The sequence below is a fragment of the Bufo bufo genome, chromosome 1 (assembly GCF_905171765.1).
Source record: "Bufo bufo chromosome 1, aBufBuf1.1, whole genome shotgun sequence".
Lineage (NCBI taxonomy): Eukaryota > Metazoa > Chordata > Amphibia > Anura > Bufonidae > Bufo > Bufo bufo.
The window spans coordinates 219,491,986-219,517,887 of NC_053389.1; the positions used below are offsets into that span (position 1 = coordinate 219,491,986).

Genomic DNA, 25,902 nt, shown 5'->3' on the forward strand with positions numbered 1-25,902 from the left:
CAGCACAGGACCAGGACCACTAGACCTGGCTTTTACTGTCACCCAGGCCAGCTTTCCACACACCCTGCATGTCCTACAGCCATACACAGTACATAGTGCTGGAGGCTTAGAGGGAGGCCTTCTTATCCTACATCTGTAAATGGTCGGGGTAGTGTGGCCCTCATTGATGGTCCTCTGTTCTGGTAATGTGTTGATGAGCGCAGAAGTAAAAATAATTGGATTATAACTCTGTAACCTCCACCGTGTCAGAAACACGCAGACATTTGGTCACCCGGAAGGTCTGATAATCTGACGCTTCATTCAGTATAATGTGAAATATTATATGATCATGTCCTACATGGTGCTTGTGCCTTTCTGTTTTGTTGCCTGTAGTCAGGCTGTTGCACAACATATAGTTTTCGTTCCTCTTTGGCGCCATAGTTTCGTTATGTGGCTGCAGACACCCCGCTTCCTGTACTCAGGATCCATATTGGATTCCTTCTCTCTTACAGTTTCTTGTGTTTTCTTGCAGCCACAATGAGCGGAAAGTGACATGTAAGCACCCGGTGAGCGGCCAACCCTCCCAGGACAACTGCATCTTTGTGGTGAATGACCAGTGAGTATTAACTCTTCATCCTTTCTTTTTCTGACCCACTAGACTGTTTTATTATGTTTTGGAGTCTCTGGACTGATCACCCCACTGTGAAGCCCCCCTTTCCTCAGCACCTCGTATGCCACCTATAGGAGGGGATGGTTAGCTGAAGTTATATGATGACTCTCTATGATCTGATGATAGTGTTTTTTTTGTTTTTTTTCCAGGCCATCAGCGATGACGTCGCAGGAGACAAAGGACAGAACGGTCAGCATGACGAGTGACCACTCCAACTGCAACACTATGCCCACTGCAAACCCCACCAGCCCTGTATCCAGGGTGAGTTTCCTCCCCACCAGCCCCCTATTTAGGGTGACACGCTCGCTCTCATCTGTAGTGTCAGTGTCCTTTTGCTGTTCTGTGGGTCAGTGTATGACGTGTGGGGCACTATAACCAGGGTTTATGCCTAGGATATTTCTAACACTTGGTTCTTCTTGTCAGCCCTCGAGATCCTCCGGGAAGCTTCACAACTTTGGGAAAAGGTCAAATTCCATAAAGAGAAACCCCAATGCCCCTGTGACGATGCATGGCTGGCTGTATAAGAAGGTATGTCACAAGTGTTATATCTACCCATCTGTCAGTACTTTGAGCTCCACACAGATTGGTGGTCAATGATATGTGCTTGTCCTGCATCAGCCATATAATAATACACTCCTCAACGTTGAAACCAAGAAGGAAAAGTCATGGAATTATGGAAATCACAGGATGTATAGATATGCAAAAGATAAAAAAATGGAATCAAAATATTCAAAACATCTCTATTTATCCAGTATAAAGTATGAGCGCCACATGCAGAAATACATGCACTTACACGCCTTGGCATGCTATCAATGAGGTTTTCTGATAAATGTTCTGCCACACTGAAAGCACTTGGGCACACAAATCATCAAGATTTGCTGCTGGCAGATCTTTGTCCAGATGTGCTGGATGGGAGACAAGTCTGGAGACGCTGCAGACCATGGTAGCACATTTAGGCCATGCAGGCTGCTCTCAGTAGCATGAGCAACATGCACCCTGTTGTTGTCCTGTTGAAAAATGACTCCTGGAACACTTTGGAGAAATGGCCGCACTACTGGTTCCACAATCAAATCCATGTAATGCTGAGCTGTTAGTGTAGCTAAAATTAAGACTAGAGGGGTCTAGCTAATTATACATTATGCCACCCTACATCATAATCCTGGGATTAGGACCTTTGTAAAGGCCCCTTCATGGCATTGCCTACATGGCCTCCAGACCAATCTCCAGCTATCATTGCACCTGAGACCAAAGCAGGACACGTCACTGAAGAGGTTAGACCTCCATTCCAGCCTCTATTGCCATCTTGCTGTGCACCACTATAGCTTTTGACAGCGGCGGTGTAAGGTCAATGGAACTTCTGTAGCTGGATGTCTGGATCGCAGCCCAATGTTGTGCAAGCGGCTTCTGATGGTTTGTGTAGACACAGTTTGCCGCCCTGGGCTTGGGATGTGACGTCCAATTTCACTTGCAGTACAGAATAGATCACTGTGCTCCATTCCTCTAATCAGATGATCATTCTGTGCACCTCTTGCTGGCGTTCCAGTTCTTCATTGTTTTCTCAACCATGGTATAGACGGCATAGAACAGTGCTGACATCTTAGCCTAGGCATGTAACGATCTACCAGAGTAATAAACCAAGGTGTCTCGGTTCAAGGATTCGGTCCCTCTCAGATTGGGACAAGTGATGGCTGGCACATAGATGAACAGGAGGCATCGCACAATCATCCCACACTACGTGATCCCATTTTTGAGGTTTCATGTGACTAAAAAAACTTTGCTTTCAATTTGCATTTTATGCTCCTCCCACATGCCACAGATTGGAGCTACCTGCTCAAAAAATGTAATAATTTACAGTTCTTAGCGACACCTGCTACTTTTTCGATTTGTTTGTTCTTACAGCTTGCCCTTCTTGGTGTTGTCATTTTTCAATGTTGACGAGTGCTGATTCTGTTGGGGTGACAGTAGACTGACAACAGAGGGGTTAATCTGGCAGCGTCACTGTAGGGATGGTGTTCACACAACGTGTCAGCAACACCTGCTGCTGAACCTGTGCAAAGCGCTAATTACCAGAGGTTGTAGAAGCTTCTCTGTAACCCTGTAACTGCCAGCATGCATCGCAGCTGCAGTACATCTCCAGCTCTGGGCCATTGATGAGAGGACCTGGGACTTGATGTGTTTGTCGCCCTTCGCTCTGGTGCTACCCAAAGTGGTAGCACAACCACAATCACCAAAGGTGGATGAAGCTTTTCCCTCCTAACGCTGGGCACTCGCTCCACTTTACAGGACAAGCTTTCTCTCTAATAAGCTCCTTGTGATGTTTTTTTGCAGGCAAATTCGGGGATGAAGTTATGGAAGAAGCGCTGGTTTGTGCTTTCGGACCTGTGTCTCTTCTATTACAGAGGTGAGCCCCTGGCCCAGCTTTAGAGGAATCTATACCCTAATAGGGAGAACGGTTAAAGGGATATTACCTGTTTATTTGTCATAGCTCTTTCTGGCTCCAGTGAGTGACGTGACCACTGCGGTTGCAATAGGCCTCTTACTTGTGGATGATGGTAGTGGACATGGCGTTGCTGATGGAAATGGCAGTGGGTGTTGCTGCAGTGGACTACTGATCTTCAATGTGAATTTTGTTTATCTTTACATATGTGTAACTTTATACCAACAATTGGGGTGGCTTTTATTGCAGTAGAATTTTGGGCCAAAGTTTTTGTACAATTTTGGTGCATATTAAGCCGAGCCATTTCTGATAAAGCCTCAGTCCTTTCCTGCTAAGCCGTGCCCCTTGTGTATAAGCACATTTAGCTTAGTAAATCTAGCCTATTACCTTCATCCTATTGGGGGGGGGGGTCCTGTTCCGTGCCTTCCCTACAGCGGTAGTGTACATGTGCAGGCTTCTCCAGTCATTATCTGTAGGACTGACAGATAGCCTGCTGAGGCAGTGGACAGAGTGGTGGTCGTGTGCATGTGCACTACTGTTCTATCCTCAAAGGGACTTGGGGGCTCCCATTGTTTTAAGTGGGATTAGCGTGGTCAAGTTCTGAGTGATCATACATTACTTATCCTGTTGATAAATTACATTGATCCACTTGACAGTCCATGTATGTCTGCACCTGGACTATTCACACACTGAATGATCTGTGGGTTTGTGGCCATGTTTCCAAAGTATCGTCTCCAGTCTCCACACGTTTTCAATATCGAAGCCTCTGGTAACTGGAGGAAAGGTGGTAAGTTGTTGGATTGTCACCCTGAGAGGGGGTCTGGAGGTGACTGCCTATTTTGTTTCTGCAGATGATAAGGAGGAAGGTGTCCTCGGCAGTATCTTACTTCCCAGCTTCCAGATATCACTGGTAACTGCAGATGACCATATTAACCGCGCTCATGCCTTCAAGGTGAGAGTGTCTCTAGGCTGTACCTCATGTAGAGGGATGTTGTCGCCCTCTTGGGGGGGTTTCTTAGTGTGCAGCCTCTGCAGAGTCTGTTCATAGGTGAAGTCAGAGGTGGAATAATGGGAGTAGTAATACAATCATTCATGTCTGACTATGGACTATGTCTCTATATATTAAGGATCTCTGTCTCTTCTTTCCTTGGGGTTTGATATGAGTTACAAGTCTCATGAGGAAAAAGAAGAGCTCTGCATCGCTTTATTATGGTGAGTTCAAATTCACAGGGGCTTCAGTAGCTGACCCCTTACATAACTGCAGAGAGGCCCCACAAGCTGATGATGTATGTAATGACACAGGGTCCCCACAAACCTGATACCGTACATAATGGCACAGGGGCCTCATATGCTGATCCCCTACGCAACAGCAAAGCAGCCCCACCACCGGACCCTCAAAATAATGGTACAGGAGCCCTACAACCCAACCTGACTGCCTACATAACAGCACAGGGGCCCACAAACTGCTCCCTACATAAGAGGTCGGCATGACCTGCAGTAGACCCTGCTCCTGTATCCACACAATGTCTGCTGCCTCGGTTTAGTCCCGTCATGTTAAGAGACTTCCTCTCCCTGGACAAATAATGAGTGATGCACCCAGCGCCATCTGCAGGGCTATCATAGATTGCCCACTGATTGTGTCTTTTCTTTTTTTTCCAGAGATATAACTGTTTCTATCACTCCCCTATCCCTTCCATCAGGCAGCGCACTCAAACATGAGGACCTATTATTTCTGCTGTGACACCAGTAAAGAGATGGACATATGGATGAGGGTGATGACTGCGGCCTCCCTCGTACACTCTCAGCCTGCGAAACGGTATGTGTAGCCTGCTGTATACAGTGTGTATACTTGGGGCAGGAGTATACCCAAGTCAGTATTAGCATAGGATGTTCTGGAATCATGTACTATAAGCAGAATATTTTGGGATCCACCACATGATGATTACAGATGATGTAAGTATAGGAATCATTTCGGGAAGTGACCACAGGTATTTCCCACAGGCATCTTGGGGTTTCTCATGTGCTGAGGCTGCAGAGTGGCAGGATGGGCGTTTTTTGTGATTTTCCAGGGCAGTCATATTAACCCATGTTTCTCTTCAGAACGGATATCACTAAACTTGATCACCCTCCCCCACAAGAGATCAACCATGTGGCCAACCAAAGACTATTGATCCGACCAGAGACCAACAACAACCAGAAGAATCAAGAGATGATGATCAACAGAGGGGATGAAAAAGTATTTCGAGAAGCTGAGAAGTATGGATTCCAGAAGGATGGCCAGGAGCGCCCTCTAACCAAGATAAGCAGCGTGAAGCATCACTCCTACATATCTGACTATGACTTCCTGGCGGCAAACACTGCACAGTACAGAGCAACCCACGTGAATGGCCCAGAGAGCAGATTACACGATGGGCAGGGTCACCTCTCAGAGATGGACTTCAGGGGTCACCAGAGAAGTGTTGTGTCCCAGCAGGTTGAGACTGACAGAGCCATCCAGAGAACCAACTCCATGCTGCAGCTTGAGCAGTGGATCCGAACGCAGAGAGAGAAGAGTCCAGAGGAGGATACTGGCGGGTGAGTTAGGGGGTCGTCTTGGCTTGTATAATACCACTGACGTCTTGTATCTCATGGTTTTCTATTTTCACACAGTGTCATGTCCTATCAGACATTACCCCGGAATATGCCAAGCTACCGGGCTCCGGTGGTGCCACGTTACCCTGAGGGATACAAGACGCTGCCGCGGAATCTCAAGACACGACCAGACAGTGTCTGCAGCACCACTGGCATGCTATATGAACGGACATTGGTCCCGGTAACGGCCCCGCTGGAGGAGAAGCGGAGGTCAGTGCGGGATGATACCATGTGGCAGCTGTATGAATGGCAACAAAGGCAGTTTTACAATAAACAGAGCACTCTGCGGCGACACTCTTCTCTGACCAGTCCCAAGACCATGGTTCATATCTCCGATCAGACCCTTCACTCCATCCCTATGTCACCATCTCATGGCTCCATCTCTGGCTACCACACATATTCCCCTCACCGAGCCTACCGATCAGAAGTGTCCTCGCCGGTGCAGAGGGGTGACCTGACTATAGAACGCAGACAGAAGCCACAGTCCAATAAGGTGAGAACTGCATCTCTATACAGCACTAAATATATATTTGCTGTATAATATAACTTAAATCTGGAGACTGGTTATGTCACCATCTTTATAACTTCTATTTAGAGTGTTGTGATGTCACCACGTGTATAATACCTGAAGAGCAGTGATGTCACTGCTTTATAACTTAACTTTGGAGACTGAAATCTCACTGTTATATAATATACAGTAACTTATATCTGGAGAGCAGTGATGTCACAGCTGTATAATATAACTTACCGTAATATCTGGAGATGTAAGTGCTGTAGAGTGTAACTTATAGATTTGGAGAGCATTGATGTCGCCTCCCATATAATATAACTTATCTGGAGAGCGATGATGTCACTACTGTAGATTATAACATATCTGGAGAGTGGTGACGTCACTGCTGTGGAATATAACTTACTGGAATATCTGGAGAGCAGTGATGTCACTGCTGCATAATATAACTTGTATCTGGAGAGTGGTGAGGTCACTGTTGTACAGTTTAGTATAACACATCTGGAGAGCAATAATGTCACTGCTGTGGAATATAACATATCTGGAGAGCGGTGATGTCACTGCCGTACAGTATAATATAACATTTCTGGAGAGTGGTGAGGTCACTGCTTTACAGTATAATATAACTTGTATCTGGAGAGCAGTGATGTCACTGCTGCATAATATAACTTGTATCTGGAGAGTGGTGAGGTCACTGTTGTACAGTTTAGTATAACACATCTGGAGAGCAATAATGTCACTGCTGTGGAATATAACATATCTGGAGAGCGGTGATGTCACTGCCGTACAGTATAATATAACATTTCTGGAGAGTGGTGAGGTCACTGCTTTACAGTATAATATAACTTGTATCTGGAGAGCAGTGATGTCACTGCTGCATAATATAACTTGTATCTGGAGAGTGGTGAGGTCACTGTTGTACAGTTTAGTATAACACATCTGGAGAGCAATAATGTCACTGCTGTGGAATATAACATATCTGGAGAGCGGTGATGTCACTGCCGTACAATATAATATAACATATCTGGAGAGCAGTGATGTCACTGCCGTACAATATAATATAACATTTCTGGAGAGTGGTGAGGTCACTGCTTTACAGTATAATATAACTTGTATCTGGAGAGTGGTGAGGTCACTGCTTTACAGTATAATATAACTTGTATCTGGAGAGTGGTGAGGTCACTGTTGTACAGTTTAGTATAACACATCTGGAGAGCAATAATGTCACTGCTGTGGAATATAACATATCTGGAGAGCGGTGATGTCACTGCCGTACAGTATAATATAACATTTCTGGAGGGTGGTGCTGTCACCTTTTGTAGAATATAACATCTGGAGAGTGATGATGTCACTTCTGTGGAATATAACATCTGGAGATTGGTGATGTCACTACTGTAGAACATAATATATGGAGAGTGGTGCCGTCCTTTCTGTAGAATATAACATCTGTAGAGGTTATGTCACTGCTGTACAGTATATATCTGGAGAGTGGTGATGTCACTGTTGTAGAATATAATATATCTGGAGAGGTGATGTCGCTGCTGTACAGTAAAATATAACCTGGAGAGCGGTGATGTTGCATCCTTTATAATACAACTTGTATCTGGACTAGTGATGTCACCTTCTGTAGAATATAAATTACATCTGGAGAAAGTTGATGTCTTTGCTGCATAACACAACTTATATCTGAAGAGCAGTGATGTCACCACCTGTATAATATTATATATCTGCAGAATGGTGATGTTGTCTCCTTTATAATAAATAGAACATGTCAAAATAAATAAAAATATGGATAAAATATCACAACATAAAAAGTCACCTATAGAGAGGCTGCTGAGTTCTCCTTTTGAACAAGTTCATTCATATCATCATTATTTGCATCATTTTAGTGTATCCGTGGTCTTCAGCCTTAAGCCAACTCTTTGTGAATGATGACCTGTCCTCTGGATAGGTTATCAGCATCTGATCGGTGGGAGTCCCACACCCGGGACCCCTGCTGATCAGCTGTTTTGAGAGGGCACTGGTGCTCCTGTGAGTGCTGTGGCATTCTTGCTGCTTACCCTAGGCCACCGACATCATGACCTTCAGTCACGTGGCCTAGGTACAGCTCAGCCCCATTCACTTGAATGTGGGGCTCAGCTGCCTCGGCCCCTTCTCAAACAGCTGATCGGCGGGATATATTACTGATGCCATTGGTGACAGGCTGTGTAATCAGCACCTCTTTTTATGTGACTTTTTAATGTGATGTGTTATCTATGTCACTGTATGAGTGGTGATGTCACTGCTTGTATAATACAACTTATATCTGAAGAGCAGTGATGCCCGCTGTTGTGTAACTATATCTGAAGTTATTTCACATTTCATATAATGGATATCTGAAAAAGCATGCTGCATAATATAACTTGCGTCCGGAGAGCAGTGATGTCATGTCCTGTATAATAAACCATACATACCATGTAATGTAGTATATGATATCCTATATACGGGGTAGTATAATATTTCCTGGATACTGTATATGGGTCACTGGACAGCACTATACCCCCCTATATAACCTGTATAGTGAAGCAGCTATATATATATATATATATTTCCCATCCCATAGTTTCTTAGGACATCTTGTGGACTCTGTATCCCTGCAGTGATAATCTCTAAAGTGGTCCTGTACCCCTCGTCTCCTGGCTCTTGTGTATGTATGGCGCTTGCGGTCAGGTTGATGAGAATACCTTGTGTTTCTACAGCTCGCCTTTGCTGCTGAGAGAAGGTCAGTGCCGGCAGGATTGTCTGTACAGCCCATTACACCACAGGGTCTTCAAGGCAAAACTGTGAGTGGTGCATTTATCTGTAATAGCAGCGTTTACTCCCAGCTCCGCTACCATACACAATCTGCCCTGACTCCTGGAAATAATACAAGCATGACAGCTGGTCTGGGGGCCATGTATTTGGGTAGCTGCTCCAGAGTAATGACCTGCACCTCAGATACACAAAGGGGACACCACCAGATGTACATTTCCCAGATAAATGGGAGGGGGAGTACAAGCTTTATACACAGCCCCAATATAGGGAACTAGGGGTACATCTTCCAGAGAATCAGTGGGGGAACATCCCTTGATACACAGCCTCCCCAGATATAGAGCTAGAGGGTACATCTCTCAGTTAACCAGCTGGGGGTAATTCCCCATACACATCTCCCAGTCAAACAGTGTAGTCGAGAGGGGGGACATTACCAATACATAGCTTCCCAGATAAGAGAACTACCTCTCTGAGGTTCATTCCCAATACACAGCCCCAGATAGAGAACTAGGGGGTACATGCCCCAGATAAACAGCCCCAGGTAGAGAACTAGGGGGTACATGCCCCAGATAAACAGCCCCAGGTAGAGAACTAGGGGGTACATGCCCCAGATATATAGCCCCAGATAGAGAACTAGGGGGTACATGTCCCAGATAGAGAACTAGGGGGTACATGTCCCAGATATATAGCCCCAGGTAGAGAACTAGGGGGTACATGTCCCAGATAGAGAACTAGGGGGTACATGTCCCAGATAAACAGCCCCAGATAAAGAACTTGAGGTATATCTTCAAAATAAAGGTGAGGGTCATTCCAAATATACAACTCCCCAGATAAGAGAACTTAGGCGGTATATCTCTCTGATAAGCTCCTGGGAGATCTGTTGAATTCCTCCAGGACATGATCACTTGTAAGAATAAAATGTCTTGTCTTGTTGTTGGAAACGGTGATCAGGATCTGCAGGTGTTTTGTAGGAGGAGAGCATGGACACATCTGCTGCACTTCACACCTAGTGCGTCCTGAGGGACGCTAGTACTTGGTGTCACATGGTTGGGAAGAGGCGCTCTACGTAGCTCCGCCAGTTTCTGCTCCAGTTGTAGCATCTAGATGGTTGTATTTCTCTTCAGTGATGCATTTTTCTTCTGAGCTGTGTGGGAGATGTCGTACACTGAGATTAACATCTCTTCCCTTCTTTATGCTGCACTCCAGCCTGAGGAGCTGACAATCTTATTAATCAAACTGCGGAGACAGCAAGCGGAGCTGAGCAGTATCCGGGAACACACCTTAACCCAGCTCTTGCATTTAAAGCAGGCTTGCAGCCCAAAGGTCAGCATTAACAATGGCAGCTCCACACGTTCCACCATCCTGCATGAAGTGACTCGATATTCTAGTGTGTCATCTGCGAGATGGGGGAAGGGGGAGTATGCCCTGGATTGTGACTGTGTGATGCACCCCCTGCACTGGACTCCTGGGGGACATGTTTTGTGGTTTCTTGCAGCTCATATACAGGACTGTGCAGACGTTTTGTTCATTTAAAGAGTAGTCCACCTCTGAGCCAGTCACTTGGGGCTGCTGGAAACCTTAGACCTAAACTTTTATTGCCTGCTGTTATGGACACATCAATTACATTGACATCATGAGTTCAGTGGTTGACCATGTAATTCATGGCATGCCTTCTAATGGGGGGGCGGAGGGGGGGCAGAGCTTTTTCCTAGTCAGATCATCCATTACAAGGTAATACAGAATCAGAAGAAAGCCCCCCTGACTATTGGGCAAGATGTGGTAAGACACCAGAACAGTGTCCATCAGTTCAAAGGGACTGACGGTGGTGTCTCTGGGAGATCCAAGGAGATCAGCTCTAGGTGTCTCTGTCCATTGTGGGGAAGACAACTTCATGATAGGTGTGGAAGTCTTCTCCATAAAGCCTCGTTCACATGTCAGTGTCTCACGGACGTGTTCTGTACGTATTCTCCACAGATAGCACCCATTCATTTTAAAGTGTGTATTCAGACATCAGTGTTTTAGCACGGTCCGTGGGTCAGTGTTTTTAGCACAGATGCATGCTCTATTTTGTCCGTGTTCACGGATCCATCACGTCCATTGTAGTCTATGGGTCCATGAAAACCAGGGATGCAACACGGGTGCCATCCGTGTTGCAACCGTGTATCACGGATCATTAGGAAGAGATGCTTTGAATTATTTTTTTTCCAGCTGTTTAGTATCAGTGAAACACGGATGCAACACGGACAGCAAAAAAACGGACACCCAGACCCAACACAGATCCTTCACGGATGCATCTCTGACCACCTGCTCACGGATTTGAGCACAGACATGTGAATGAGGCTCAAGGCTGGAGTGATCAGGCGTTTTTCACAACTTTAGCATTTTTGTTTTAACGGGTGTCTTGCACACGGTTGGAGCGTTTTATTGATTCACCTAAATTGGGAAACGGAAGACACATGCTTTTTTTTCTAGTGCCATTTTTATTCCCCAGTTTGTGTGTGTTTTTGGCTATGTCCTTCCTTTTTTTTTCTTTTTTAACCGCTTGCTGACTATCCATTAACTATATTCGTCTGGGCGGTCGGCACTTATCTCTGCAAGGGATTTTCTGAACTTCCTTGTAGAGTTCACACCTGCACACTAATTGTACAGCTGCAGGAGTGGGGAGTCTCCTCTAAGTGACAGAGAAGCCATGGATACTTTGTATACAGATCAGAAAGTGGCAATGCAGCTTTCTGCTCCAGTCCTAGCAAATATGTGATCGCCAGAGGTTGGGTGGCTGCACGAGCTGCTGGGTCTTAAGGGGGTTATCCGGACATACCCTTATTTTCATCTCGTGCTCCGATGCGCTCCCTTGCTCTGTGCTAAATCGCGCAGGGCACGGGCTCTTTTGTTTATCATAACACCGCCTCTGATAGGCGGGCTTTAGCGCTGCTCAAGCTGTTTTACTTTACTAAATCCCGCCCATCAGTGCCGGGGACATCATCTGGCTTCCTGGCAGCCCCATGGAGAGCCCCGGTACGATCTGCAAAAAATGCCTTTGCCCTGCGCGATTTAGCGCAGTAAAAATGGAGGGATGTCCGGGTTCAGCTCTGAACCCGGACACTCCCTTTAACAGACCCAGATCAGCCCTGCAGTGAGACTGTACAGCATAGTATTCTGCTGTACAGCCTCTCTGGGGGCTGTATTCCCCCTGTAACTGGGGCTACTATGTCAGCCCTAGTTACAGGCGAAATCAGCAGTAATGTCCCCCAAAAATCTTGTATGATCTTAGGGGGAGGCACAAATTGTAAAATAAATCATTAAAATTGAAAAACAACCCATATCTCCCCTATATCAAAATGGCTATTATGGAAAGGGGACATACATAAACAAGTATTTTCATACTAAAGGGTTTTTAATTTTTTTTTTATACTGATGACCTATTCTCTGGATAAGGTCATCATTATCTGATCATGGGGGGTCTGACAAACTGGGACTCCCACTTAACAGCTGGTTGAGGAAGCCGCAGCTGCCACCAGAGCTCCTTTGAGTACTGCAGCCTCCTTCCAGCTTACCAAGCAGAGCATTGTACAGTAGCTGTGCCTGGTATCGTAGCTCAGCCCCGATTACTTGAATGAGACTGAGCTGCGCCTAGGCCTAGGAAAGGTTGAGAGAAGGTCGTGGCCTAGGAAAGGTTGAGAGAAGGCCGTGGCTCTCATCAAATAGTTGATCAGCAGGGATCTCAGATGTCTACGTTAAAGTCAGAAAACCTGGGTATGAAAAAAAAAAAAAGACAAGCTAAAATAAATACAATATAAAAATAAAGCTCCAGAAGCAAAAATTATTTACATAACCGAACAGAAACAAAAAAGTAATTGCTTTCAAAGACCATGCATCGTATGTCACGTGAAGGTGATGATACTATGTATGATGTCTTAGGGGGTTGATATTATGTTTGTGTCATGTGTGATAGTATGTGTGATTCGTCATGTAGAAGTTACTATGCATGCTCATACTAGGTATTGGTTTTCCTGCTGATGTCTAGTCTTGATATAAACTTGCTCTGTCCTTTCTCTACTCTTTAATGCTCCCTCCGTTGCTGCTAGAATGAGATTCTCTCACATCATCTTCAAAGGAACCTCGTCTATATGGATCACCAGGTGGGATTTGGGTGGTTTTTCTTTGTATTTGTGAAGTTTAGATTCCGTTCTGTGACCTGGAGCTGAACCATGTCTGTGCCTGAGCAGAATTCTGATATCATTAATTCTGTTCTGTAGATTCAGCTTTTTATCTGTTTTTTTTATTCGCTTATTAATTAGCGACCTGTAAGCCTAGTGGTGCGTGCTCTAACTTGGTGCAGTCATTAAAGAGAAGATAAGACTCTCAGGGTAGATTCAGGAGGGGAGGATCTAGAGGCTCTGCATGCGGACATGGTTAATAAGTGTAAGGGGACCTACTAGCTAGTGTGCCTTTTCATGACTGTCCTGGTCATCAACTCAGTTCTCATGGTCATCACCTCAGACCTCCCGGTCATCACCTCAGACCTCCCGGTCATCACCTCAGACCTCCCGGTCATCACCTCAGACCTCCCGGTCATCACCTCAGACCTCCCGGTCATCACCTCAGACCTCCCGGTCATCACCTCAGACCTCCCGGTCATCACCTCAGACCTCCCGGTCATCACCTCAGACCTCCCGGTCATCACCTCAGACCTCCCGGTCATCACCTCAGACCTCCCGGTCATCACCTCAGACCTCCCGGTCATCACGCGGTAGTAAGACACACTTGGGGCATTATACCTGGCGCTCCTCCAGCCCTTGTGTCAGCTGTGATATAATACAAAATTCCTTGATTTTGTTCTATCACTGGTAGTGTAACATCAGCCCAGGGTTCCTAGTGTTTCGCAGTGCATTGTCCTTCCAGGGTTGACGTGGACTCTATAAGGAGTAATGATGGTGTCCCCCTAGGGTGGTGAAGCAACAGCTGATGCTTTTGGGGGTTGAATGGTTTACGTAGCTGTGATTGTCATCTTTCAGCTGCAGCTGTCTACTAAACCTTGTGCTCCTCCGTGTTTGACATAGATGAAAGACAATGAGCCGTTAATCAGCATGGTTCACACTATGATTGAGAACTTGGCGCTTAGACCACAGCTATACCAGCAAGTAAGCCACAGGACAACGTCCTCATCTGCAATTGTCACCCTGGCCACATCATATGCAGAGTCTGCACCCGCTTACGACATCATATGTGAAGTGATCCTCCCACAGTGACATCATATGCAAAGTGCTCCTTCCCCTGCAATATCATATGTAAAGTGTTCCTCCCTTAGTGGCTTCATATGCAAAGTGCTCTTCCCCCTGCAACATCGTATGCGAGCCTCACTGTGCTTCTTTGTGTTTTGGGCTGTCCATGATCACTACCCTTCCTCTATGTATCTGCTCCAGTACTGGATGGAGACCCTGCACTGTGTACTAGTTGTGTGTGACCACTGATTTATCGTCTGCTCCTTCTGTAGACCACCAGGGTTAGGGTCATAGCTCTTACCCCAGACTTCTGATGACAGCTGAACCAAGTGGCATATCTTGAAACCCCAAGTCGTTTGTCATCAGTGGCCAGTCTTCTGAAAGAGATTGGGTGGGTGATCAAGATCACAATTTTTGGGTTCCAGCAGGAATGCAGCATGACATGGTTTAAATGCTTTTTGTGCTGATTCTGAAGGGATTGGACATGAACGCAGAACATGGGTTTGCTGAATACCGTAGGACAAGATTCAGCACAGTCCCTCCAGCTGCATAAGAAGGATCTGACTTAAAAGGAACCTGTCACATTGAACTTGGTGTCTCATCTGCAGGTTATAGAGCTGTAGGAGCTGAGCAGGCTGATATATTGTCTATATTCAGTATAACTTCTCATTTTTCAATTTTAATTCCTAATCTTTCTATGCTTAAAGGGGTTGTCCGACGTCCGCAAATGACATTTATCATTTAGAGAATGTTACTACAAAGCACTTCCTAATGTATTGTTATTGTCCATATTGCCTCCTTTGCTGGCTTGATTCATTTTTCCATCACATCTTACACTGCTCGTTTCCATTGTTACGACCACCCTGCAATCCGTCAGTGGTGGCCGTGCTTGCACACTATAAGAACCAATCCAGCCCCCCAACATCCCGCCCACTAGAGAAGCTAGCGCCTTTTCCTATAGTGTACAAGCATGTCCACCGCAGTGTGTAATGTGATTGAAAAATGAATCCAGCCAGCAAAGGAGGCAATATGGACAATCACAATACATTAGTAAGTGGGTTATATTAACTTTCTCTACATGATAAATGCCATTTGCTGAAGTGAGACAACCCCTTTATACAAGGAAGGTTATCAGTCAGTGAATAGGAACTACCACTGGGCTCCTAAGCATAGGAAGAGTAGGAATCAACATGGGAAATAACTTCTAGAAACTACATATCAATCTGCTCAGCTCATTTTGCTATAAGATGCTGCCTGCGGAAGAGCTGTCATGTCCTTCATAGTTACAGGCCTCCTAGGCTTTGTGTTTTGTGCCCATGATAACACCTTCCTGAGCCTGTGCCCTGGCAGATCAGGGGGCCTCCTAATGATCAATCTGTATCCTCTATTACCTGTGCTGAAATAAATGATAAACTGTGGATTGAGTGCCACGAGCACCAGTGCCCCTATGATGATGCTAGAACATTGGAGCAGAAAGTGTTGTCACGTGGACCGAGACAGGGAAGACTGGAGCGTCAGGAACCGCTCATACGCCACTATGGGATCTTCTGCTGGTTATTGGGTCAGTGTGTATCTCTGTGCATGGTCCCAGTCCATGCGTCTGTCATACTGCACATACAGCTAGCCTCTGCATGACGTGGCGGCACTGTGTGTCCTGGTTGCACACCCTCCTCTGTGTAATTGCTTCATTTATTGGATATGTGCATGGAAATGTGGAATGTCTACATTTATGACAGTTCTCTATAGACCGAAGGGGGCTTCCCAGGTCAGCATACCCTGAAGACTGGAGATAAGGTGGAAGCTGAACTTCCCTGCCATTAGATATAGGACACATTCCCATCATGCATCTGTCAGGATTCTCCTAATACAGGTTGATTATAATGGAGTGAGTTAAAAGAAGACCTTCAGTGTCCGGCACCGTCCTATACATGTAATGCAGCCGTCCCTGTCCAGGGTTATGACAATCTCCACAACGTCGCTCTGTGCTGTGGATCGTTCTATACGAAGAGTGGATGCAGGTGTCGGGAGGGGAGCATTGATGGACTGTGGGGGTTATGAGCCGCTCCTCTGGGCTCCAGGGGTTGTCTCTCGTTGCCACCAACCGCCATTTTCACACCATCAGCCTGGACATAATTATGTGTGGTGTAACTGTGTCGTTTCCTTCTTAGATGACTCAGGATGACTGCAGAACGACGGTGTACAAACACCGGACTGAAGAGCTGGACATTGATGTGAGTACACAAGCTGCTGTCCGTATGGAGGAAAGTGCCGCCGCCCCCCCCCCCCCCCTTCCCCTTTCCCGCCCTAAAAGTAAAAACTCTGCACCATCATCTTCCAGGCTATGGGAACGAAACCCGAAAAATACAGTTTCTAAATGCATTATATGGGAACTCGTTCCACAAAAAAACTATCCCTCATATGTTGACAGAAAAATAAAAAAGTTATGGTTCTTTGAAGGTGGGACAAAAAAATTAAAACATCACTGACAAAATGAGGTTGATCTTTAAAGGCCTGTCACCCCACTAAAGTATTTTTATTTATTTTTTTGGCTACTTATAATCCCTATACTGCGATATATCAATATATAATGCTATTACTCATTTTGGTTCAGTAGTTAATTCAAAAAACATACTTTTATAATATGCAAATTACCTGTCTACCAGCAAGTAGGGCGGCTGCTTGCTGGTAGCAGCCACATCCTCCTTTCATAATGACGCCCCCTCCTCATGTTGATTGACAGGGCCAGCGAACGCGCTCGTCCTCTGTTGGCCCTGTCTGCATTCAAAATCTGGCGCCTGCAACTTACCTGTCTTCAGTTGGTGCAGGCGCACTGAGAGGAGGACGCTCGCTCAGCCGCTCCTTCCTCGGTGCGCCTGCGCCGGGTGTAGATGTGACAGCAGCCCTTTAAAGGGAATCTGTCACATTGAAAATGCTAATTAGAGCTAGAAGAGCTGAGCAGATTGATATAGTTTTATGGGAAAAGTCAGTGTATATCATTCATTTAAATTCCTGCAGATTCTTGGCTTTGGAGTCAAGGAGGCGTCTTTTCAGCCATTGACAGCTCTCTCTGTATACACAGTCATAGATGGAAAGCTCTCAATCACTGATAGGACACCTCCTTGACTTCATAGCTCAGAACGAACAGGAATTTAAATGTATAAATTACAGGTTTTACTGAATCTTTTCCTATAAAACTATATATCTATCTGCTCAGCTCCTCCTGCTCTATAACTTACTGCCTGCAGCTCAGACACCATGTTCAAGTTCCAGCTTCCTGACTCTCACTGTTCTTCCAGTTTCCATCTGTCCAACCTAACTTCTGCAAGCACAGGGTCCTGTGCGCTACTGCAGCCATGCCTTTTGGCTTCTGCTCTGCTCAGAGATGATTTGTCCCCTATATGATGCAGTGATTTGCAATACGCTCTGTGCTATCCTCATTGCTGACAGTCTCTCTCTCTCTCCATCTCCCCCAGGCCAAGCTGAGCAGATTATGTGAGCAAGACAAAGCGGTGCAGGCCTTGGAGCAGAAGCTGCAGCAGCTGCACAAGGAGAAGGTAAGATCACCCCCTTCCCCTCAGTGGCAGTCCTCCTCTCCACAACCTGCCTGTCCATCTGAATCGCTGACTTGTTTTGTCCCTGTAGTACACCCTGGAACAAGCTCTGCTCTCCGCCAGTCAGGAGATAGAGATGAATACAGACAATCCAGCCACTGTTCAGAGTGTAGTGCTACAGAGGGATGAGCTGCAGAGCGGGCTGCTCAGTACCTGTCGAGAAGTGTCCCGGGCCACGGCGGTAAGGACTTCTAAGGATCAGTGATCATTTTCTTAAAAATAATATACCTCCCTGCAGGTTTTCCTGCTGCCACCACTATTTGTCACTTCTGTACAGGTGTATCACCCCCTAGTGGTGGCAGCAGCTGTATGTCAAAAGCAGCAGGGCATCGGTGCAGTGTACAAGGAGGCAGGAAAATGTTATGGATTCCTGCTGCAGGTTTATTCAGATATCATGTAGATTGTAAGCCCTCTCTCCTTCTGTACCAGTTTGTAACTCGTCTTGTTTGATTAGTGCAATTGTCTGTATTATGTATGTATATCTGTTCTCATATGTACAGCGCTGAGGAATGAATGGCGCTTTAATAATAAATAATAATAATATTGTCGCCATAAATCACATTTTAGTGCATAGTTCATTGCTGGAACATACTCTTGTTGTTCCCTTTAATGCAGGAATTAGAAAGATCCTGGAGAGAGTACGACAAGTTAGAGAGAGATGTCACCACAGCAAGAAACCAGATGCGGGAGCGTTTAGAAAGACTGGGGGAGGTCCAGGTAAGATGTGCAGCCGTCACATTCACTGTTTCTCTACAGGGTCATCATCCTCAACTCAAAAAAAAAAGATATCAGCCACCCCAGAATCAGGCACTGCTGGCTGGATCCATAGAACTGCAGAGCGATAATTTATCACTGAATAGCTTTGCAGCATGACTGTCACTTGCAGTCCCTAATGTCACAGCCCATTTGGTGCAGGGCACATGCATAGTGTGCCGTTCAGTGCCACAAGGCCAGATTCTCATATTGTCTTCTGTATGTTCAGACGGAGTCGGCCGGAATCCAGCGGGCACAAATGCAGAAAGAGATCTGGAGGATTCAAGATGTGGTGGAAGGACTTAGTAAACACAAGCAGCAGAGGCCACAGACAGGTGAGATATGGTGTGACCAGTGGCTGCACTGAACAGAATGTGATGACCACAATGTAACCTCATTAATGCCCCTCCACTTATTCTATATACCATATATACTTCATGATCTACTGTATTCTCACTGGGGATTTAGTATCTTGTTTATAAGCATGTGAAGGAAATTCCGCTCATGGCTGTGTGCTAATGGAGACTACTTAAAGGGGTTGTCTCATCATAGACAAAGGGGGCATATCACTAGGATATGCCCCATTGTCTTATAGGTGTGGGTCCCACCACTGGGACCCGCACCTATAAAGAGAACGGAGCCCCGAAAGTGAAGGAGGGCGCACTGTGCATACGCAGCCGCACTCCATTCATTTTCTATGGGGCCGGCGAAAATAGCCAAGCGCTGGCCTGGCTATTTCCGTTGAGCCCATAGAAGTGAATGGGAGCGGTGCCCGGTCATGAGCGGTGCGCAGCCATTCACTTCTATGGGGAGCCGGCTTGGTGGTGGCCGGACCGGAGTCCTCCAGACACCACCTTGTGGGGCTCCGTTCCCGATATAGGTGCTGGGACCTGCACCTGTAAGACAATGGGGGCATATCCTAGCGATATGCCCCCATTGTCTGTGATGAGACAACCCCTTTAAGGGCCCTTTACAAAAGCCAAGAATCGTACAGATTTATTACTAACGAGCGCTCATAGTAACGCTCGTTAGCCATGATCAGTTGGTGTAAAGGTGCCGCCGATCGTTTACGCGCATGCAAAAATGATCATTTACCGGCAGCAGATTGTGCTGTGTAAACAGCATCTCTTGCCCGCAAACAACTAGTCAGTATGGGGAAGAACGATATCATTAGCGATCACTGCTCCCCGTACTCTGGAGGAGATCGCTGCATGTAAATGCAGAGGTCTCCTCCACCAGCGATCAGCAGATTGTCGGGAAGGAAGGAACGCTTCCCTCCTTACTATCTGCTGTAATATCGGCCTGTGTAAAGGGACCTTGAAGCTTGGGAAAGGACATATTAGAAGCTTAAGTCACTGATGAAACAGGAGTTGGGTTTCAGACCATGTCAGACCCTAAAGGCTCTTTAACACGAGCAAGTTTTCCATCTGCATGCAATGCTTGTTGTGAACGCATAGCATCCGGACTGAATCCTGACCCATTCATTGCAGTAGGTCTGTGTACATGAGTTTTTCACATATCATCTTTGCATTCAGGCAAACCGCCAGCATGTTCTATATTAGTTTTTGACAGCTCTGGCTCCATACAAGTGAATGGGGCTTGCATGAAAAACGGAAGGCATCCGGATGCAATGCGTTTTTCACTAGTGGTTGCTGGGAGATGTAGATTGTTATTTTTCAATTTTACTTCACATGTGTGAAAAACGCATGCAGTCAGGAAGGCTCACACTGAACGTAATTGCAGAAAATACGGATTGAACTTGTGCGCAAAACCACCAGTTTTTTTCCTGCACAGATCCTGACACATTCCGTATTGCTTGTGTGAAAGAGGCCTAACAGACAATGTAGCTGAGCTGGAGTCACTTATTACAGATGTGCCCTAATGGAGCATAGCTGTGTTGTAAAGTATGGAGAAGTGCTTATGCCTCTAGCAAGGCAGGATGTAGATTTGCAACTAGCGCTGATTCCAACAGACAATGCAGCTGAGCTGGAGTCACTGACAATGGCTATGTCCTGGTGGAGCAGAGATAAACAGACTGAAGATGAAACTGGAGAATCCAGAATGTAGAAGAATGTCATCACATGTCATTTATATTCTGGTTTTCAGATAACTCTGACCCCAAGCTGCTGTCTTCAGGAATGAGCCCGGGTGAGGTGAGTGATGTCTGCACTTCGTCCATGTCTTTTAGTCCTGATAACGGGAGGTTTCCATCCTGCTTCAGAGCATGATTCTGCAGGAGCCACACTGGGGGATGGCCGGGCAGGATGAACCCTTCTCCTCATGGTACATGCTGGGAAATGTCATCCCCTTGTGCATTAGAAATGTCATTCATGCAGCAGAGACCATATAATGGTTATGTCTCTGACCCCGGACACTTCTTATTGATCCGGTTCTGCACAATACTGGCTGCCATTGCGGGCTCTTGTCTGTCTTGTTATCCCCCTTTCAGCGCTTGAGACAGATGGAAACCAGAGATATGATCTGTCTTGAAACATCAGAGCTTTGTGATAATTTGGGGGTTTGTGGGAACATCATTGTAGACATTTATTAGGGTTCTCCAGGTTCGGATTTCTTTATTATTGAGGTTGAGAAGTTACTGACATGCCACATATATTTGTAGTGCAGCATTCTGGATAATGATGACACTGTATGGTATGGGAGCAAATTCTGACATCAGCGGTTACATGCTATGATCATATGACTGACTGCTCTATGGTCTCTGCAGGCGCTAATGGGAATGATATCTGAAGTTTGGACTTATTTAGATACAAAAGAAATAATGTTCAGCAGAGCACATAGAAATATAAGAACCTGTAGGACCCATGTTGTAGATTCTGACCAGTCCGGTGGATGCAGCATTTAAGATGAATGTATGACGCCTCCATGCGTTTCTGTAATCTCCAGGAAGAGGAGCTAGTTCCTCCGCGTCCTCCGCTCCCTCGCTCCTATGACATTGCTGATGCAGCTCCCTCTCTTCCCCATTTACCAAGTGATAGCAGCTCGTCCTTGCTGTGTTACAGCAGGGGCCCCGTCCACCTTCCTGACGACAAGAGCACCCATCACGTCCAGATCTATCAAAGAAACGGATCTTATTCTGTAAGGGAGAGTGCTGACCTTCATCCTTGTCTGTCTCATCATTTGCATTTCATCACCCCACTCTGGGGGTTGTGGTTATGTAGCAAAGGTTGTGACCTAACATTCAGTTGGGAAGACCACACGGGCTGCAGGGCTTCAAGGACTTAAGTGGGATGAACCCCAGTTGATGATAACCTCAGGAGGATCTGTGGGTTGAATGTAATTCACCATACTCCTGTGATTGTGGATCAGTTGTTGGGGGTTCTTGCCCTCTGCAGGCATTTTGAGGGTCTGGGTCATTAGATTACTGCTTCATCTTGCTCATTTCTAGTGTAACATCTCCTTCCATGTCCTGGTTCCTCACGAGTTTCTTTTTATAATCCTCCTTATCATTACTGTGTTTCAGGGACCCGATTACAGATTGTACAAGAGCGAGCCCGAGCTGACCACCGTGGCTGAGGTGGATGAGTCCAATGGTGAAGACAAGGCTGAATTGATGCTGGACATGGGGGCTGCAGCCAACAAAGGTTTCTGCATCTCTCATATAGGGACTGCATGGTGGCTGCTTATAGTGTAGATCCTATAGAGTAGAGTACAATGTATGGTAATTGTCCCTCTGTGATGTTCTTCAGGTTCAAACTTTCCGGTGGGAGTTGTACCCCCAAGGACCAAATCTCCACAAATGGAATCCAGTACTATTGCATCCTATGTCACCTTACGCAAGAACAAGAAGCTGGACACCAAATCGGTACATGAGCTTTGTATCTCATGGCCATGAGCTGGGGACGAGATCTTTACTTTGGGGCCAGTTTTGGGGTCCTGGTTCTGTCCAGTGGAGCTCATTCACTGCACCTTTACATGGGGTCTGTGATACTTGGATCTTTAGACAGTTGTGCTAATTCCAATTTATTCCTTCCTCTGGTTGTAAGGAGCGGCCACGGAGTGCTGTGGAACATCTCTGCTTAACTGAAAGCCCACGACCACGCATGACACTGGAGGAGCAGTTGGAGAGGATGCGCAGACATCAGGCTGCATGTCTGAAGGAAAAGAAGAAAGGGTTTAGTTTCCTGGGTTCCTCAGACCAATCTCCGTCAAGGAGTCCCTCCTTCTCCGGGGAAAATTCTGTAAAACTGGTGCAGGTACAGGGGTTAAAAATATTCTTAGCCCGACGCTGTTCCTGCTGACCCCAGCTAACACAGCTCTGCTATTTCCAGCTCCAGAAGAAGGAGGAAAAAATCTTCAGTAACATCAAAGATATGGAGAATGTTGTGCAGGAAAGAAACACTGAATCATCAGCTCAAGACGTCTCAAGACTGAAGGAGGTGACTGAATTACAGAGCTCTCCAGCAATCTGTGATAAAGAAGTGAGTGCCTCAGGAAAGGGAGATGGGTGGAGTAAGGGAAGTAATCTGTGATGGCGAGGGGTGGAAATCCATGGGAAGGAGTTGGGTGCCTCAGGAAAGGATAGTGGAGGGGCAGATTTAGGGGGAGGAGTGGAGTGATTAATGATAAAGAAATGAGTATCTTGGGAAAGGATGGAGGCAGGCATTGTCATACTGAAGGATGGAGTAATGAGTAACGGAGAGGTCCAAGGGGCATGGCAATTAGTGAAAGAGTGGAGTGGAGCAATCAGTGATAGGTGTCGCTGGTTAATGGTTAGTGATATATAGGTGACAAACATCAATAAGCGACCGAGCAGGGTACAGTGAGGAAGGCGGTTGACTGCTGGACACCATGCTGTACAGTTCTTGTCCTCTCTCTTTGCAGTCAGGAGATGTGGTCACTACTGAGAAGTCTCCTGCACATGAAGCCAAAGATGATAGAGCAGAAACTTCAAATACAACGCCAGAAACCCTCGGAAACTGGTGAGCACAGGACTGGAGAACCTGCAGTGACAACCCTCCGAGATTCCACAGTATGGCTGCCACATAGGTGGGGGGTCAGTGCACTGCTATCTGGTATGGAGGCAGAGAGCTATATAACTCACATGCATTGCACACATAAACACAACCAGGATGCACAAGGGAGTGATGTGTTCAAATGTGCATAAAAGGGAACTTTTCAGGCTTTTTTAAGGGCATTCATAGCAAAGCTTGGGGGGGCTTAAAGGAAATCTTTCACCACGATTCTTGAAAGAAAGGGATGTAAATGAGCTCTTTGCAAGCTCTGCCTCTAATGCCACCAAATGTAAGGCAGCTATCCTAAAAGTCAATACTCTTTAAAGAAGCCTTGAGACATGACTGGAATATTAAATAAGGCAGCACCTCATCTGCAGACAGCTGTTTTGGGGTGATTGCCCCTCATCCGTGCAGAGCAGAGAGTACTGGCTTAACTGGGTGAGAGGCCTGACAGGATTTGGGGGCTACTATCTCTCCTTAGAGAGAGAGCGCCTTAATCGGCATGAGGAGACTTGTAGGACATTCATGCTCCTCTGGAATTCTGGGAAGAAAAGGATGCAAATGAGCTCTTCACAAGCTCTGCCTCTAATGCCACCAGATGTAAGGCAGCTATCCTATAAGTCAATGATCAGCTCTTTAAATAAGCTCTCCCCCCAAATCCTGTCAGGCCTCTCACCCAGTTAAGCCAGTACTCTCTGCTCTGCGCTCATGAGGGGCAATCACCCCGAAACAGCTGTCTGCAGGTGAGACGCTGGCTCCAAGTCATGTCTCAAGGCTTATTTAAAGAGCTGAATATTGACTTCTAGGATAGCTGCCTTACATCTGGTGGCATTAGAGGCAGAGCTTGTTAAGAGCTCATTTGCATCCCTTCTCTCCCAGAATTCCAGAGGAGCATGAATGGCCTATAAGTCTCCTCACGCCGATTAAGGCGCTCGCTCTCCCCAAGGAGAGAGAGTACCCCCCAAACCACGATTCTTGGCTATTATCTGTAGTAATACATGAGTAGTACTGAAGATAAGGAGTCAAGATCACCACTTTTTATTTTCCTACTGCTCCTTGTTCCTCTGCAGTCAGCTTTCAAAGCTGCACTGAAATACATGGTCTGGACTTCTGTGCTCAGCTAACATAATGGAGAGGACTCATGTGCACATGCTAAGCAATCCTAACAATGTATTTCAGTGCAGCTTTAAAAGCTGACTGCAGAGGAACAGGAGGCAGTAGGAAAATCTGGACTCCAATATCTGCAGTACTACTACTCATGTATTACTGTGATAATAGTCCAAGATCGCAGTGACAGATTCCCTTTAAAAGGTTCATTGAGAATTTTAGTATTGACCTATCTTTAGGATAGGCCACCAATATCATTTTTGAGAGAACTTATAACAAGTAACTCCAAAGCCAGAGCTACACAGCTCCGTCCTCTAAATAGTCGAAGGCACTGAAAACTGAAGCTGTCCCCACATTTACTTCATTGGGAGCACTGCTGCAGTTACCTGCTCCAGAGCCAGTCTAAAACAGCTGATCAGTAGATCTGTGAAGTTGTCAGACTCCTGCCCTTGTGATATTGATGGACTGTACTGAGGATAGGTCATCAAAATCCTGGAATATCTCTTTAAAATTTCTGGGTGGTTAATGTATGGATATATAAAGTGCATTTATATCAGCCTCGTGCAAAAATAATAATATAAACATTTTTTAATTTTTCCTCTTTATTCTGCACTCAATACCCCAGAATTACAAAATGAAAACAAAATTTTCAAAATACAGTGAAGGAGTTTAAGCATGCATGGGTTAGGCATAAGGCCACCCTTCATATAAGATAGGGCCAAGGGCTATTCATAGTATTCAGTATATTGGGCAGACTAGATGGGCCAAATGGTTCTTATCTGCCGACACATTCTATGTTTCTAAAATCTTTGCTAATTTATTGAAAAGGAAAAACTAAAATCTTGCATTGGCATAATTATTCAGACCCTTTATTCAGTATTTAGTTGAAGCATCTTTGGCAACAATTGCAGCCTCCAGTCTTCTTAGGTATGATGCCACAAGGTTTGGACATCTGGATTTTGGGATTTTCTGCCATTCTTCTCTGCAGATCCTCTCAAGCTTTGTCAGTTGGATGGGGACCATCGGTGGACAGCCATTTTCAGGTCACTCCAGAAATATTTTATTGGGTTGAAGTCAGGGCTCTGGCTGGGCCACCCAAAGACAATCACAGAGTTACACACTAAGCCATTTATTTTTGTGTTGTTTTGGCTGTGTGCTTAGGATCGTTGTCTTATTGGAAAGTAAACCTTTTGGCCCAGTCTGAGGTCCAGAGCACTCTGG

General features: G+C 45.9%; 1 protein-coding gene and 1 long non-coding RNA gene across 9 annotated transcripts in view; one reads left to right on the forward strand and one right to left on the reverse strand.

The window, feature by feature from the left end:
* The window catches only part of PLEKHA5 (pleckstrin homology domain containing A5), a 94,492-nt gene that overhangs the window by 64,724 nt on the left and 3,866 nt on the right, over window positions 1–25,902 (forward strand). For 4 of the 8 annotated variants that reach the window (XM_040435354.1, XM_040435371.1, XM_040435387.1 and 1 more), the window contains 21 exons: window positions 512–595; window positions 799–910; window positions 1,073–1,177; window positions 2,978–3,050; window positions 3,938–4,038; window positions 4,787–4,902; window positions 5,187–5,660; window positions 5,736–6,210; window positions 8,964–9,047; window positions 16,406–16,468; window positions 17,711–17,791; window positions 17,880–18,029; window positions 18,464–18,565; window positions 18,831–18,936; window positions 20,708–20,754; window positions 21,506–21,697; window positions 22,083–22,203; window positions 22,309–22,424; window positions 22,606–22,815; window positions 22,891–23,040; window positions 23,444–23,541. In XM_040435354.1, coding sequence (XP_040291288.1) covers window positions 512–595; window positions 799–910; window positions 1,073–1,177; window positions 2,978–3,050; window positions 3,938–4,038; window positions 4,787–4,902; window positions 5,187–5,660; window positions 5,736–6,210; window positions 8,964–9,047; window positions 16,406–16,468; window positions 17,711–17,791; window positions 17,880–18,029; window positions 18,464–18,565; window positions 18,831–18,936; window positions 20,708–20,754; window positions 21,506–21,697; window positions 22,083–22,203; window positions 22,309–22,424; window positions 22,606–22,815; window positions 22,891–23,040; window positions 23,444–23,541 — 3,060 coding nt within the window. Of the gene's footprint in view, window positions 1–511; window positions 596–798; window positions 911–1,072; window positions 1,178–2,977; window positions 3,051–3,937; window positions 4,039–4,093; window positions 4,299–4,786; window positions 4,903–5,186; window positions 5,661–5,735; window positions 6,211–8,963; window positions 9,048–10,221; window positions 10,339–13,100; window positions 13,155–14,075; window positions 14,157–16,405; window positions 16,469–17,710; window positions 17,792–17,879; window positions 18,030–18,463; window positions 18,566–18,830; window positions 18,937–20,707; window positions 20,755–21,505; window positions 21,698–22,082; window positions 22,204–22,308; window positions 22,425–22,605; window positions 22,816–22,890; window positions 23,041–23,443; window positions 23,542–25,902 lie in introns of those variants that run through there. The other 4 variants (XM_040435416.1, XM_040435378.1, XM_040435363.1 and 1 more) reach the window with 4 other exon arrangements.
* On the reverse strand, window positions 2,936–17,462 carry LOC121003522. Its single transcript, XR_005779495.1, has 3 exons — window positions 17,353–17,462; window positions 8,318–8,322; window positions 2,936–2,946 (listed from the first exon to the last, which is right to left on the reverse strand). It is a non-coding gene; the product is annotated as an uncharacterized LOC121003522 (long non-coding RNA).